Source organism: Meriones unguiculatus, chromosome 18 (genome assembly GCF_030254825.1).
Source record: "Meriones unguiculatus strain TT.TT164.6M chromosome 18, Bangor_MerUng_6.1, whole genome shotgun sequence".
Lineage (NCBI taxonomy): Eukaryota > Metazoa > Chordata > Mammalia > Rodentia > Muridae > Meriones > Meriones unguiculatus.
The window spans coordinates 65,493,711-65,507,243 of record NC_083365.1 but is presented as its reverse complement, the minus strand read 5'-3'; the positions used below and the strand labels follow the sequence as shown (position 1 = coordinate 65,507,243).

Here is a 13,533-nt window from a genome sequence, read left to right as displayed (position 1 = left end):
AGCAAGTGCCTTTACCTGCTGAACCACCTGTCAGGCCCAAGCACTGATTTATATGAAGCACATGCTAGCTGGGTGTAGGGGCACAGGCTTTTAATCCAAGCACTCAAGAAGCAGAGGCAGGTGAATCTCTGCGAGGGGAGGCCAGCCTGGTCTGCTCCACACAGAGAATTCCAGAACAATCGGGGAAACATAGAGGACCCTGTCTCAGAAAAACAAAAACAAAACCAAACACGAAAGCCAGTTCTGGGCCAAGCAGTGGTGGCGGCCGCCTTTAATACCAGCACTGGGGAGGCAGAGGCAGGCGGATCTCTGTGACTTCGAAGCCAGCCTGGTCTACAGAGCAAGTTCCAGGACAGCCTAAGGCTACACAGAGAAACCCTGCTTCAAAAAAAAAAAAAGCCAGTGCTTACACTACCAGTGACCTCATACAGAGTAAAGGCCTGAACATAGTCCTGCCGTGTTCATGCCCACAACAAGCCTCCACAGGAGCGCTACACAGCTGAGTTGTTGATGAGAGGACAGGAGTCACGTGCAAAATTAGCCATTAAATACAAAACACACAGCACAGAAGAGTGTGTACTGCTGATGTATAGACACAGGCGCGGGCTAAATGAAGTGTGTACACACTGCTTTAACAGCAGAGAAAGGCAGATACCCACAGAGCCAGAAGCGCTGGGTGCCTGGAGCAAGAAGCTGAGAGCATGGGTCGTATGTGGGTGATACTTTCAGGTGCACCATTTGACATTTTGAACCACGTGATTGAACCAATATTCAAAGGCAGCAAGGAGCTCAAAGTGATCTCAGAATAAGCTACGAGCAGCCTCACCGGATGTGTGCACTGGACTCTCAACAAAGTTCTCACTTACCAGAAGGGCCATCTTCCATTGCTGTGCACTATGGTCCTGGCCCCCTCCAGGCCTACTCCCGGCTGCAGCCCCAGCTCACCTCAGTGAGGATGGTGGTTTCATAGGACGGCTGGTACTTCTCCTTCTCCTGAGCTGTTCTCTTCTCCATCTTCTCCCGGTCGGTCTTCTGTTTCCGATCAGCTCCCTTTGGCTGCAAGTATAGAATACAGGGTCCACGTAAGCCAGAAAGCAGCCATTGGCTGGGGAAGGAAGACTGAGGTCTGCAGGCTCAACTTCAACCTGGGCCCTGAAGAGCAGACAGGGCGGCTCTCACACCTGGGACCTTTGCGCCTCCCACTTGGCAGCTCAGCGGGAAGTGCTTAAGAAGATTGCTGCTAATGGCCACTAGCTTATAGAAGGCACTATGAAGACCAAAGATGGGATATACCACAGTGCTAGGGTGACTGAAGGGAGGTGGAGAGTGGCTACTGCCCTAGCCTATGCCCTGTTCAACTCTGCTCAGGGACGGGCATACCCAGCCCTTAGTACATCTCAGTCTCTGGCATCTGTCTCTCCTGTGGCTAAATGATGGTGCAACAGACTGCAGAATCTATTGCTACTTACAAAGTATTATTGCCCAGCCTCACAGCCACCATCGTTTCTTCTTCACAAGCCAGAGGCCTAAGGGTACAGTCCCTCCCTCCTGTGACACCTTCCCTGTGCCTCTTTCATGGTTCCCATCCTGCTTGGCAAGCACAGGTACAAGACTCAGGGCCCCTTGATGAGCAGATACTAACAATTAGTTCAGGTCTAGTGGCCCCACAGAACTTTCAGCCCAGCATGCACCTTCCTCTGGGGATGCTTTCTGGTTCCCCACTCAAGGGCTTTTAGGGAAGCCTCCCTCAGGGTGACACCAACCCCAGGCGAAGGTAAGCTTGCAGTGAGCCACACAGGGATGCTAACAGCGGACATGCTATTCAATGTGAGCAGCAAGAAAGTCGTCGGAGACCAGGGTCATGGCAGCCATTCTAGACACTGCTCTAGTAAGTCCTGCACTCAAGAGGCCTTTTCTCCTTGCCTCAGAAGCTAGAGGTGAGGGAGGGACAAGCCAGACCATGGCCTAGCATGCATGTGGGATAAAGCTCTCCACTTCACATACTTCAAGGAACCAGCCAGTCAAAAGACACTGGCTTTTTCTTTCAGAAACCAGATACATCAAGAACCTGACTGATCCCCCTAAAACCACGTAAAAAGGCCAGCATATAGTGACAATCACTAATTCCCGAGGCAAGAAAGCACACCCGTATATCCTTTAGCCTAATGGGGCTAGTTCCAGGTTGAGTGAGAGAACCTCTGTCTCAAAAATAAGGTAGATGAGTCCTAAGAAATCTAGGATTGACCTCTGACTTCCTCATACTACACAAGTGTATTTGACTTCTATCTCCCCCACACACACAGAAACACAAAGAGAGAAAAAAAAGTATGGGTAACATGCCTGCCATGAACCCAAAGTGCCAGGCCACATAGAGGGCAAACACAGTCTTCACCCGTCACACAAAGGGCTTGGACACATGCTCAGCATCCAGGTCTGTGGTTAGTTCCTGTTTACTCTGCTCAGGAGGATTGTGACCCTGCTGTCTCTCTAACAGAGCCCTATCAGAAACTGACTCTCCCTGGCTCTCAAATGTCAGCAGATGTTTCCAGAAGGTTCCAAAAAACACCTGGGTGTGAAGAAGGGGAATCTGGAACATGTGTTAAGTCTGGTCATCCAAAGCGACCTCTGATGGGAGGGGGCTCCGCTCCTCCGAAGGTCAACCGAAGCAGGTTGAACCTGCTGGTCACAGGCTAGCCTCATGCTACAAGAATGACATGGGCCTGCTGCACCTTCTATTTCCCTGAGGGCATTAGGGACTGTAAGAACACTGGCTCCCACCTTCAGGAAATAATCAATCCAGACGGGGAGATAAGAACCAACAATGAGAGACGGCAGGATGAGTCTGGACAGAAGGAGGCTGGAGGGATTTCTGAAGAGGTTTCTTTTTTAAAGATGAATTTTTCTTGTGACAGAACTCAGGACATCCTTGCATGCTAGATCTAAGCATGTATCCCTGAGCCACAATATAGTGTTTTTGAAGAGAAAGCTGGCCTAGGGCTGGGGCATTTCTCAACAGTACAGTTCTTGTAGAGTGCCTGCCATGCAAGAATGAGGGCCTGAGTTTGGAAGCAACACCCATGTAAATGACCAGGTGTGGCAACACATGCCTAAGGCTGTTGCTGAGGTGGACCTGGAGCTCAGTGGTCAGCTAGCTTTACTGACTTGGTGAGCTTCAGGTTCAGTGAGAGACCCTGCCTCAAAAACGAAGGTGGACAAAGAACTGGTGAGACTGCTCAGTGAGCAGAGGCAAAGGCTGAGGACGTCGCTCTCAATCCCCCGGACCCACATGGCAGAGGGAGAGAGCTGACTTTTGCAGATTGTCCTCTGACATTTATCTATAAGCACGCGGTCAAAGCAATTGAGTATGTGAACACACACACTAAATAGTTAACATTAAAAAAACATTTAAAAATGAAGGTGGAGAGCAAATACCATCAACCTCCTACCTACAACACTCAGGGGGTAGGGGTGGGGAGCCAACCAATGCAGAGAAAAATGGCACTGAGCTAGATGGCCAAGAATGGCCCTCTTGACCTCATGTTTACTTTTTTTTGTTATTGTTCTTGTTTTGTTTTGTTTGAGACAGGATCTCACTCACTATGTTGTCCTGGATGGCCTGGAGCTCACTATTGTAAACCAGGCGAATCTGAAAATCAGAGATGCACTTGCCTCTGCCTCCAAACTGCTGGGATTAAAGGCACTGGTACACCTGCATTTGCCCTCATGTTTAAGGAGACACTAGATGTGGAATGCTTGGAGTCAGGAAAATTACAACTCTAAAGAAGATGCAAAGCCAGTCATTCTTACGAAAGCAGAGCCTTGTACTGACATGGGAAGATACCCCTTCCCAACAGTTTGAGTAACAAGAGAAGGCTGGTCAGGGACAGAAGCCAGAATCCTGAGAGAAGCCTCAGCTACTGGGAGCCCTAACACCCAGCTGGGTCTATGCTCTACGTAATAGCAAAGGGCCTTCTTGCAGGTGGGTGTGACCAGTGCTGGCTGTGAGTGCGTCCTACCTTGAACACCTTGATCTGGCAGCTGGCAGAGTGGAGATGCTCCGTGTATTCCCCATTCTCATTCTGCTTAAACGTGTCAATCTGCACCCGAAAAGGCACTCCCTTCTCACCCCCATGCTTCCTGGGGGTGAATTCCGTGCTGATACAGTGCACCTGGGAGGGGAATGTGGGACTTGAAGTCAGGTAGGTGAGAGGAGTCTGGAGGCCCTTGGGGCTCCTCTTCCCTGAGGAGGCGACCATCCCTGCTTCCACTCCCTACTTCCCAGCAACAGGCCAAGGCCTCCTTGCTCGGAGCCACAGAACACATACATAGCATCCCACCTCTGTCCCTTTACTCTGGGTTCTGTCTGCTCAGCTAAATCCTCATCATTGTTCCAGGCCACTGAACACAGCGGCCACACCACACACCATCAGCCCTCATCTACGAACCTTTCCCTTCATAAATCCTAGTCTTACCGGGCAGTTGAGCACAGCCCTGCTACTCTTTGACATCCTGGTATATTGAACAAGTCTGGAGCCACAGTCCGAAAGCCAAACTCATCTCTATATATCCAAGTTCATACTACAGAGGAGGCACTGGACACCTATGTATTGTCCTGACACTGGTTATAAAATACAGCATTACTGCAATACAATACAGTATTACTGCAATACAAAAGTAACTAACTTTTGCAACAAGGATATTATGTTTTTAAAAATTGTATCAGTGTGTGCCAATGTGCATCTGCACCTGAAAGACAGACACTGACATTCCTGTCTTCTTCAGTTGCTCCCCATTGAGCTTTTTTGTTGTTTTGTGGTTATTGTTTTGTGGGTTTTGTTTGTTTGTTTGTTTTTGAGACAGATAACCTTGGTGGTCCTGGGACTCTATCAGATCAGGCTGGTCTCAAACTCAGAGAGGCACCTACCTTTGCCTCCTGGATGCTGGGATTAAAGGTGCAGAATAAAGGCTCACCATGTCCAGGCCTCACTTAATTTTTTAAGCCAGGATTTCTCACAAAATTTAGAGCTCATAGATTTGGCTAGGCTACCCGGCGAACAAGCCCCAGGGATCCTGTTGTCTCCACCCCTTCAGGGGTTAGGCATATGCAGCTGTGCCCAGCTTTAGCAAGCTGAGGCTCAAACTCAAATTCTCATGTGTATACAGCAAGCATTTTGCTCTTTTTCTTGAACCATTCTCTTGAATCTGATGTTTTCTTTTTTTGTTTTTCAAGACGGTTTCTCTGTGTAGCCTTGCTGTCTTGGACTAATTTACAGATCTGCCTGCCTCTGCTTCCCCAAGCCCTGGAACTACAGGCGAGCCCACCGCTGCCCAGCCTGCCTTCCTTCCTTTCTTCCTCCCTTCCTCCCACCCCCTTGGGTTTTATTTCGAGACAGGATTTCTCTGTTTAGCATTGGCTGTCCTGTACTTGCTTTGTGGAGCAGGCTGGCCTCAAACTCACAGAGATCCACCTGCGTCTGCCTCCCTGAATGCAGATTACAGGTGTGTGCCAACGGTGCCCAGCTCCTGGCATATTTCTTTTCTGCTAAATGGGAGACCGTATCTCAAAAAACACAAAAGCAAATAAACAAACAAGGTGTGGAGGGTCTGAGGAGCTTTTTGGGGAGTCAGTTCAATCATTCACCATTTAGGTCTAGGTAATCAAATTCAGGCCATCACACTTAGTGCCAAGTGCCTTTACCCCAAGTGATCTCATGGCTCCAAAATACTGAATTTAAAAAAAAAAAATAGGTTGTGTGTATGTGTGTGTGTGTGTTTGTGTACATCCAGATAGAGGTTAGATCAACCCTGGGAGTGCTCCCTCAGGTGAGGTCTGCATTGTTTCTGAGCCAGTCTCTCATTGGCCTGGGACTCACCCACTGAGCCAGGCTGACAGGTCAGTATGTCCCAGGGACCTACCCACCTTCACCTTTCCAGCACAGGCCTCGCCTTCTAGTCTTCCTCATGTGGAGGACTGAACTCAGGTCTTCAGGCTTGTGAACAAGTACTTTCCTGCCTAGGCAATCTCCCTAGCCTTGGAAAGAGCAAATCTTTAACCTCACAGCTTTCTGAAAGCAAGAACACAAACCTAACTCCACACCATTCCAAGCCCTTGCCTCAACGCTCCTGACCCGGGGCCATTCATCCTCTGTCCCTCCTCAGCCACTTGCCTCCAAACATCTTAGCTAGCGGACAGGCCACCCTCCAAACACCTCTCACCTTTGCTTACCTGAATGAATGCAGATGCTCTCTTTGCGGGATCCCACAAAAACTCTACAGCATTCAGTTGGGTTGGGCTGGCCCTGGGGTCCAAGATACCGACAGACAGTGGAATATCTGCAAACACACACACACACACACACACAAGTGAGACTGTCAGCCTCTCCCAAATACTGAGGAGAGACCCCAGATATGGGACCAAACTCCTTCACTGTGGTTTAGAAACAGCAGCCAATCTGGAAGTTAAGCTTTGCCCAACTCTACTGGCAGATCGCCCAGATAGACTGCTTGATGTCTTTATCTTTTCTTATGACAAGTTTTCCTTGATTTCCATCTGAAAGGACTTGCTGATGCCCTGGTATACAGAACCCTACCATCACCTTAGCTTTTGAATCCCAAAGCACAGCTGAGGGCTGTGAACAAAGCAGGGTGACCAGTACCTGAACCATTAAGCTCCATGATATACCCACCCGTTCCCCTAGCCATGTATCAAAACCCTGGAGGGAGCTGGGCATGGTGACACACAATTCACTCAGGAGGCAGAGGCAGGTGGATTTCTCTGAGTTTGAACTCAACATGGTCTACCTAGTGAGTGTCAAGCTAGCCAGGTTGCTCACCCTTTAAGGCTGTGTATTCTACAGAAAACTCCTTTAGAGTAGCAACCGATGGCTTGGGTCACCTCTGAAAGTTCTCATGTTTCCTTCCTTTCTTCGCTCCCTCCCTTCTTCCTTCCTTCAGTATATAGGTGTATGGGGGGATTCACGGCTCTGTGTATGTGTTCTAGGGATTGAACTCAGGTCCTCCTACTTGAGCTTACCAACTGAGCCATCTCTTTCTTTTGGACTCACTATATATAGACCAGCATGGCCTCAACCTCGGCGTCTTTCCGCCTGTGCATCAGTGCTGGGGCTGCATGTGTGTGCCACCAGGCTGGGCTTCCTTGTGAGCAGAAATCTAAGTGGCCTCCACAAAGAAGCTCCACGTGGTCCAATTGTCCAGGGATAGTGCTGGCTGGAGAGACTCACCAATGTCCAGGATGCGGTCCCCAGGCCGGCTCCACCGCCAACCTTCCAGTTGCTGGTACTCGGTGTACTGCAGCCGGCGGTCATGGAAAACTACACGGATGATACTCTGTGGAAGGCAGATGTCAGGGTCCCCAAGAAGGGCATGCATTCCCATCCCCAGCCGGGAAAAACCCTCTGTCCCTCTCCAGCCCCTTTTTCCCAGGGCTTCCTTTCCTCCAAACCCCGAGAACATGGACAATGGTAAAAAGGGGGCTTCCTTCCATAGTCTCCAGTATTCTGAACAGTGTATGACTACTGTGCTGTTTGTTCTGGGCAGGTAAGAAAGGATCAATTGAGGGCAAAATACAACTTGTGTCTATATAACCCAGAGCATACTCCACCAACATAAGCCACCCACCCTGGTCCATGGCTACCCATCTAATCCCCATGGGGAGAGTGCACTCCAGAAACTGGGATGAGAAGAACGCCACCTTCCCTTTGACCCCTTCCTACCATCCCCAGGCCCCAGGCATTCAGACCTGGCCTCTAGCGTATGACTGGCCAGCCCCGAGGCTCACTCACCTTCACATATTTCGTGTTCAGATCTTGGAAGTCCCCTAGCTTCCGGTTCTCCAGTAGCCGGATTTCATATGACTGACCTGAGGAGGGGAAGCAGTAGATCTTCCGTTTCTTTCTGTAATTTTACTCTGAGACAACATCTCACGTAGCCTGAGCTGGGCTCAAACTGGCTATGTAGCTAAGTTCACCTCTGTGAACTCGAGATCCTCCTGTCTAGGCCTCCTAGCCACATCCGGTTTACTCATGCATGCCGGGGTTCAGAACTCAAGTGCACATGCTTACACAGCAAGCATTTTACACAGAGTAAAAATAGTTTTTAAAAATTTGATTAAAAAAAAAATCAGCTTCTCAGGGCCAGAGAGATGGCTCAGCAGTTAAGCACACTAGCTGTCCTTGCAGGGCAGCTCTTAAGCATCTATAACAACAGTTCCAGGGGACCTGGCCTCTGCAGGCACCAGCCATACATGTGGGGTACAGACGCATACATGCAGCCAGAACACCCATATACATAAAAAAACGTTTAAAAGATTAAAAAGCAAATTTTCAGCCAGACATACTGGCACTTAGGAGGCAAAGACAGGTAGGTAAAGTTCTTTGAGGTGCAAGCTAGCCAGGGCTACACAGTGAGACCTTACCTCAGAATAAAGAATTCATTTCTCAGGGCTTTACTTTAATAGCTGCTATGAGCTGCTTAAGAAGGAAAGACTTTCCCAACCTAAAGTCAGAGGCAGAGAGGACAACAGCTGTCCTTTCTCAGGCATCAACCAACTGACTTGGAACCTGGCCCTAAAGTTGCATGTATATAAATGTGAACTAATCCCAAATCAGCCAAAGCAGCCCCAGCCTCTACTGGATGGCTTCACAAGCTATTAAAACTGCAGAGAGTGCTGACGCAGCCTAGGATCCTAGTTATATAGGGGAAGCTGAGCAGGAGGAATGACAGTTCAAGACCAGCATGGGTCTTCCGTCTGGGGGAGGGGGAGAAGGGCTGGTGAGAACAGACTCCCACAAATTGTCTTCTAACCCTCTCTCACCACACAGACAGACAGACAGACAGACAGACAGACAGACACACACACACACACACACACACACACACGCAGTGTAAAACATTTTAAACAATAGAAGCAACTACTTAAAGATATACCTACACCCTCCTTCTGTGCTGAGCTGAATAGGAGTCTGGTTATGGAAACCGAGAATGTGGCCTTAAATTAGGACAATTAAAGTAAGGATTCCACGGTAAGGTGATAATCGGAGAAAGCCCCTGGGCCCTGAATCTAATGACACACACAGTGAGATGCACAGAGGTGGCAGAGAGGAAAAGAAAAGATGTGGCCACAAGCCAAGGACTGCCTGGAGACACCAGGTTAGTGGCCAACAGTGGCGCCTCCCCCGGTGCCTAAGCCCAGCCCCGTGACTCCTCTCTTCTAGTCCTCGAAGCTGGGAGAAGCAGCTGCCAAGGAAGCAAGGCAGAGCAAGGATGCCGGAATGAGGAACTCAAACCATTTGCTACAAATATTTGCTGAGCAGCAATCACACGGACAGCACAGTACAAACCCTGGAGCCTTGGGAGTAAGCGGAAGGCCCAGGCAGCATGTGGACCACAGAGGTTCCTGACCACAGCCTCTGAGCCTGGACCTGAGACAGCCGAGCACAGCCTTGCACCCGTCTACTCACCACTGTGTGCATGTGTGTGGGCGTGTCTTCTGTGTGTGTGCCGATGCTCTTATAAATGAGTGTGTGCAGGAGTGCAGTGTATGCACTTACGTGTGACAGCCAGAGGACAACAGCTGTCCTTTCTCCGGCATCAACCAACTGGCAGAGCTCCAGGGATCCACCTGTCTTTACCTACCTCACCATGCCCAACTTTTTTATCTGAGTGCTGAGAATCAAACTTAGCACCAAGCATTTTTATCAGCTGAGGTATGTCTCAGCAATTAAGACTTTTAAGTCCTGTTTATGGGCCCCTGAGCCAAGAGTCTAGAACTCCCTAAACCTGGACATACTAAGGGCCTTCCACACCCTAACTGGTTTTTCCAGTGTCCTTGCCTTTGCTGAAGAATGTAGAAGCTATTGGCAGAGGCCCAAGGCCCAAGTGGTCATTACATGAGTGTACAGGTTCCCCAGGGGGCCAATTAGCACTGGCCCCAGGTTCTGCAAGGTGACCTCCACTCAGGCCAAGGAGAGGCAACTCCTTGCCAGATAAAGAATTGTTTCCAAGTCTGCACCAGGAGGCAGCACTGGCAGGCCAGGACCCTTCGAGTGGGTTGCAGGCTCATCGTTATGAGCTTCCCCATAACGATGGGAATCTAGCCCATGCCCTTCCCCATGGAGCTTTCATGGTCTTTCCTCTCAAACAGACATGTCTAGGATGCTCTCCAGACATCCTGCCCCTCCCAAGTCACCCTGTTCCTCTTGCTCTGCTGCCCTGCCCACGTGCACCTCAAGACTAGGACCAGACTGACCTCCCCAGCCCTCACAGGGGGTCAGGATCACATGCTAGCTGATGAGCATTGTCACACAGACCAAAATCACCTCAGGTGTACCATTTCTGCACATCTGTTGGGAGAAAGGGAACAAGCTCTCTGAAGGCCCGGACTGTGTAACTGTTGTTTGGGTTTTCTGTTTGTTTGTTTTTCTGTCTGTTTGTTTAGTTGGTTGGTTGGTTGGTTTTTTGCTCACTGCTGCACTGCTTGGCACACTATGCAAAAGTTTCAATGTAGTTTCATATGCTGTGTGTGTGCTTATGTGTAGGGATGTGTAGTGTTCTTATGGGCAAATGTGTGCACATACGTGGAGGCTAGATGGTGTCCTTACTGTCAACCACACTCCACCTTATCTTTTTGATTGGTTGGGGTTTTGTTCATTTTGCTGGTTGTTTGGTTGGTTGATATTGTTTTATTTTTGAGACAGGTCTCTCTGACTGGCTTGAAACATCCTAAATACATAAATAGAGCAGGCTGGGCTTGAAGTCACAAAGACCTGCCTGCCTTTGCTTCTCAGATTATAAGATTAAATGAGTTTGCTACCGTGCCTGGTTCTCTGCCATATTTGTTGAGACAAATGCCTGTCACTAAACTTGAAGTTCACCAATCCAGCTAAGCTGATAGGCCAGCAAACCCTGGAGATCTACTATCTTTACCTTCTCAGTCCTGGGAATATTAGTACCAGCTTTTTTTTCTTTTCTTTTTTAAAATTTAATTTAAATTTTTATTTATTTGTGCATGCCTGCAGAGGCCAACAGAGGGTGTTTGATTCACTGGAACTGGACTTTATGGACAGCTGTGAGCCTCTTGGTGTGGGTGCTGGGTCCTCTGAAAGTGGCATCAAGTGCTCCTAACCTAAGCCATTCGGCAGCCTCATCATGCTCAGCTTTTTACGTGTATTCTAGGGGTTCAGCTCAAGTCCTCATACTTGCACAGCAAGTGTCTCACCAACTGAGGCAGTTTTCCCAGCCCCAATTTCAAATTCTTTACAATGCTCTTCTATGTTACAACTATGGGGTTTTAAAAGATTTTAACACACTCCCCGCCCCCCTCAACTATTTGTAATTTTCCAGGTACATCAAACTGCACAAAAAAAGGAATAGGATGAAGCATAATTTCAGGAATTCCTTAAAAGACAAGAAGATGGGAGGCTAGGTCCACTTGTCCTGATAACAGTCAGGGCATGTGAAACAAGGCTTGAGCATGCAGGTAGATGGAAGAGGGCTCTGAAGACTAGGCAGGGTGTCTATGGTCAAGGTAGGAAGTGAATACGACAGAAACCAGAAATGCCAAGCGAAAGTGCAGCAAGGCACGGGGGTTTCCTCTGGAGAACATTAACAAACAAGCTTCACTCACGGGAACAGAGCAGTGCCAGAGACTGCTGGGACATTGACTTGCAGAGGTCTCTCAACTAGCCAATAGCAGCAAAGGAATCAGGAGCCCCACTGGATTAAGCAGAGACACACAGAGGCTCCCAGCACAAACTCAAACACCCAGTGGGTGACAGAGCCAGGCAGTGTGTGATTGTCTTTCAACTGTTCCTATGCGAAAGGCATGTGCTTAAGGCTATTTCAAGTATCTTATAACATGTGTCTGTCGAGTTAAGATCTTTTCCAACATCCTATGCAATTATTTGAGAATGGAAAGGGGAAAGAAGTGATTACAGGAAATGAGAATTTTGATTCCAGAGTTATGACACAGAAGGGTTCTTGCGGTTGCTTTGTGTCTGACATAGAGCTCCCATATAACTGAGAATGACCCTGATTTTCTAATCCTCCTGCCTCCAGCTCCAGATTACAGATGTACCATCATCCTCAGTTTATAGAGTTGTAGGATACTGGGGTCAAACCCCAGGCTTTGTTCATGGTAGGTGAGCACCGTACCAACCAAGCTGGTAGCCATTCTCAGCCTTAGCCAATCAAGTCACTTTTTGAACTTGAGTCAATATTTTAAATTGATACAATTTAATTTTTTCTTCACATAAAAAATCATAATCAAGCCAGGCGTGGTGGCGCGCACCTTTGATCCCAGCATTGTGGGAGGCAGAGGCAGCTGGATCTCTGCGAGTTCATGGCCAGCCTGGTCTACAAAGCCAGTCCAAGACAGCCAAGGTTACACAGAGAAACCCTGTCTCGAAAATCAAAAAGGAAAGAAATCATATCATACTCCACAAAAAAGTAATAGTGGGGAGCCATTGTTCTTTTGGGGTCCAGGTCGGCGCCCAGGTTTGGAGCCTACCTTCCCACCCTAGTCCCTGCACCTCTGAAATGTGGACAACACTGACACTCATGCAGAACGGTGGAGGGGTGACAGTGGGCCCAGCAGGGAATCTGGTGCTGGGAATCTGAGGGTCCCAGCCAGGCAGGAGGAAGGGGATGAGAAACAGGCAGGCAGGTGACACCAGAAAACTGCTTCAAGGAAATTCCCTGGGAAGACCCAGCCCAGCCCTCTACTTGCAATTGTTAAAGGCCTGCCAAAGGATAGCAGGGAAAGAGCTCCAGGTCACTTTGTGATGTAAACTAACCCTTGGCAGGTGGCTCCCAGCCCAACCCAGGGAGCCAAGGTGACCTGGGAGTGGCAGGAACAGAGGCAGGACTCACAACACCCACCCACGTGGTGGCGGAGTCCAAGTGACCCCTTCCTTCTCCAGTCCCAGGGCTCTAAATAGTGCTAGCCCTCCCCAAGGGGGTGGGGGGGGAGACACTCTCTGGAGGAATTTAACTTAACTCTGCACCTCGCTTGGAACATGACCAAAGGAGCCTGAGCAATAAGAATGAGCAAAGAAATTTCCAGATTTTATTGGCTTTGTCTGCTAGCCCCACTTGACCCATGAAGACAGGTGGTAGAAGGGGAAGAGGTAGTGAAACACACACAAAATCGTATTTTCTTCTTTTCCTTAAAGTAACCCACAATGTCCCTGGCAGCAAAGTTCCTGAAAGGACTCAGGTAGTGACTGCAATCAGGACGGGAAGTAGCAGGTCACCGTGGCTAGGACCCTGCCATTAGAATGAGGAAGCAACACAGGACCACGATGCACGCAGGAAAGGGCTTAGCTGAATTTGAACTGGTAACCTGGCTGGGTAACCTACAGGAGTAGGTTCTCTCCCTCTACCGTGGAGATGCTGGGACTGGGCTCAGGTCTGCAGGCGTGATGACAAGCACCCACATCTGTTGAGCCACCCTGCTGGCCCAAACTGAATTTTCGTGTAATCCTACAGTTTCTTCCTCCTCCCCCCTTCTTCAAC

The 13,533-nt window shown here is 49.0% G+C and overlaps 1 protein-coding gene across 1 annotated transcript in view; it reads right to left on the bottom strand.

The window, feature by feature from the left end:
- The window catches only part of Tfcp2l1 (transcription factor CP2 like 1), a 58,946-nt gene that overhangs the window by 22,950 nt on the left and 22,463 nt on the right, over window positions 1-13,533 (bottom strand). Inside the window, exons 3-7 of the mRNA XM_021633252.2 lie at window positions 7,803-7,879; window positions 7,242-7,347; window positions 6,227-6,333; window positions 4,017-4,169; window positions 946-1,056 (exon numbers count right to left, since the gene is read on the bottom strand). Of these exons, the coding sequence (XP_021488927.1) occupies window positions 946-1,056; window positions 4,017-4,169; window positions 6,227-6,333; window positions 7,242-7,347; window positions 7,803-7,879 (554 nt within the window). The remainder of the gene's footprint in view (window positions 1-945; window positions 1,057-4,016; window positions 4,170-6,226; window positions 6,334-7,241; window positions 7,348-7,802; window positions 7,880-13,533) is intronic.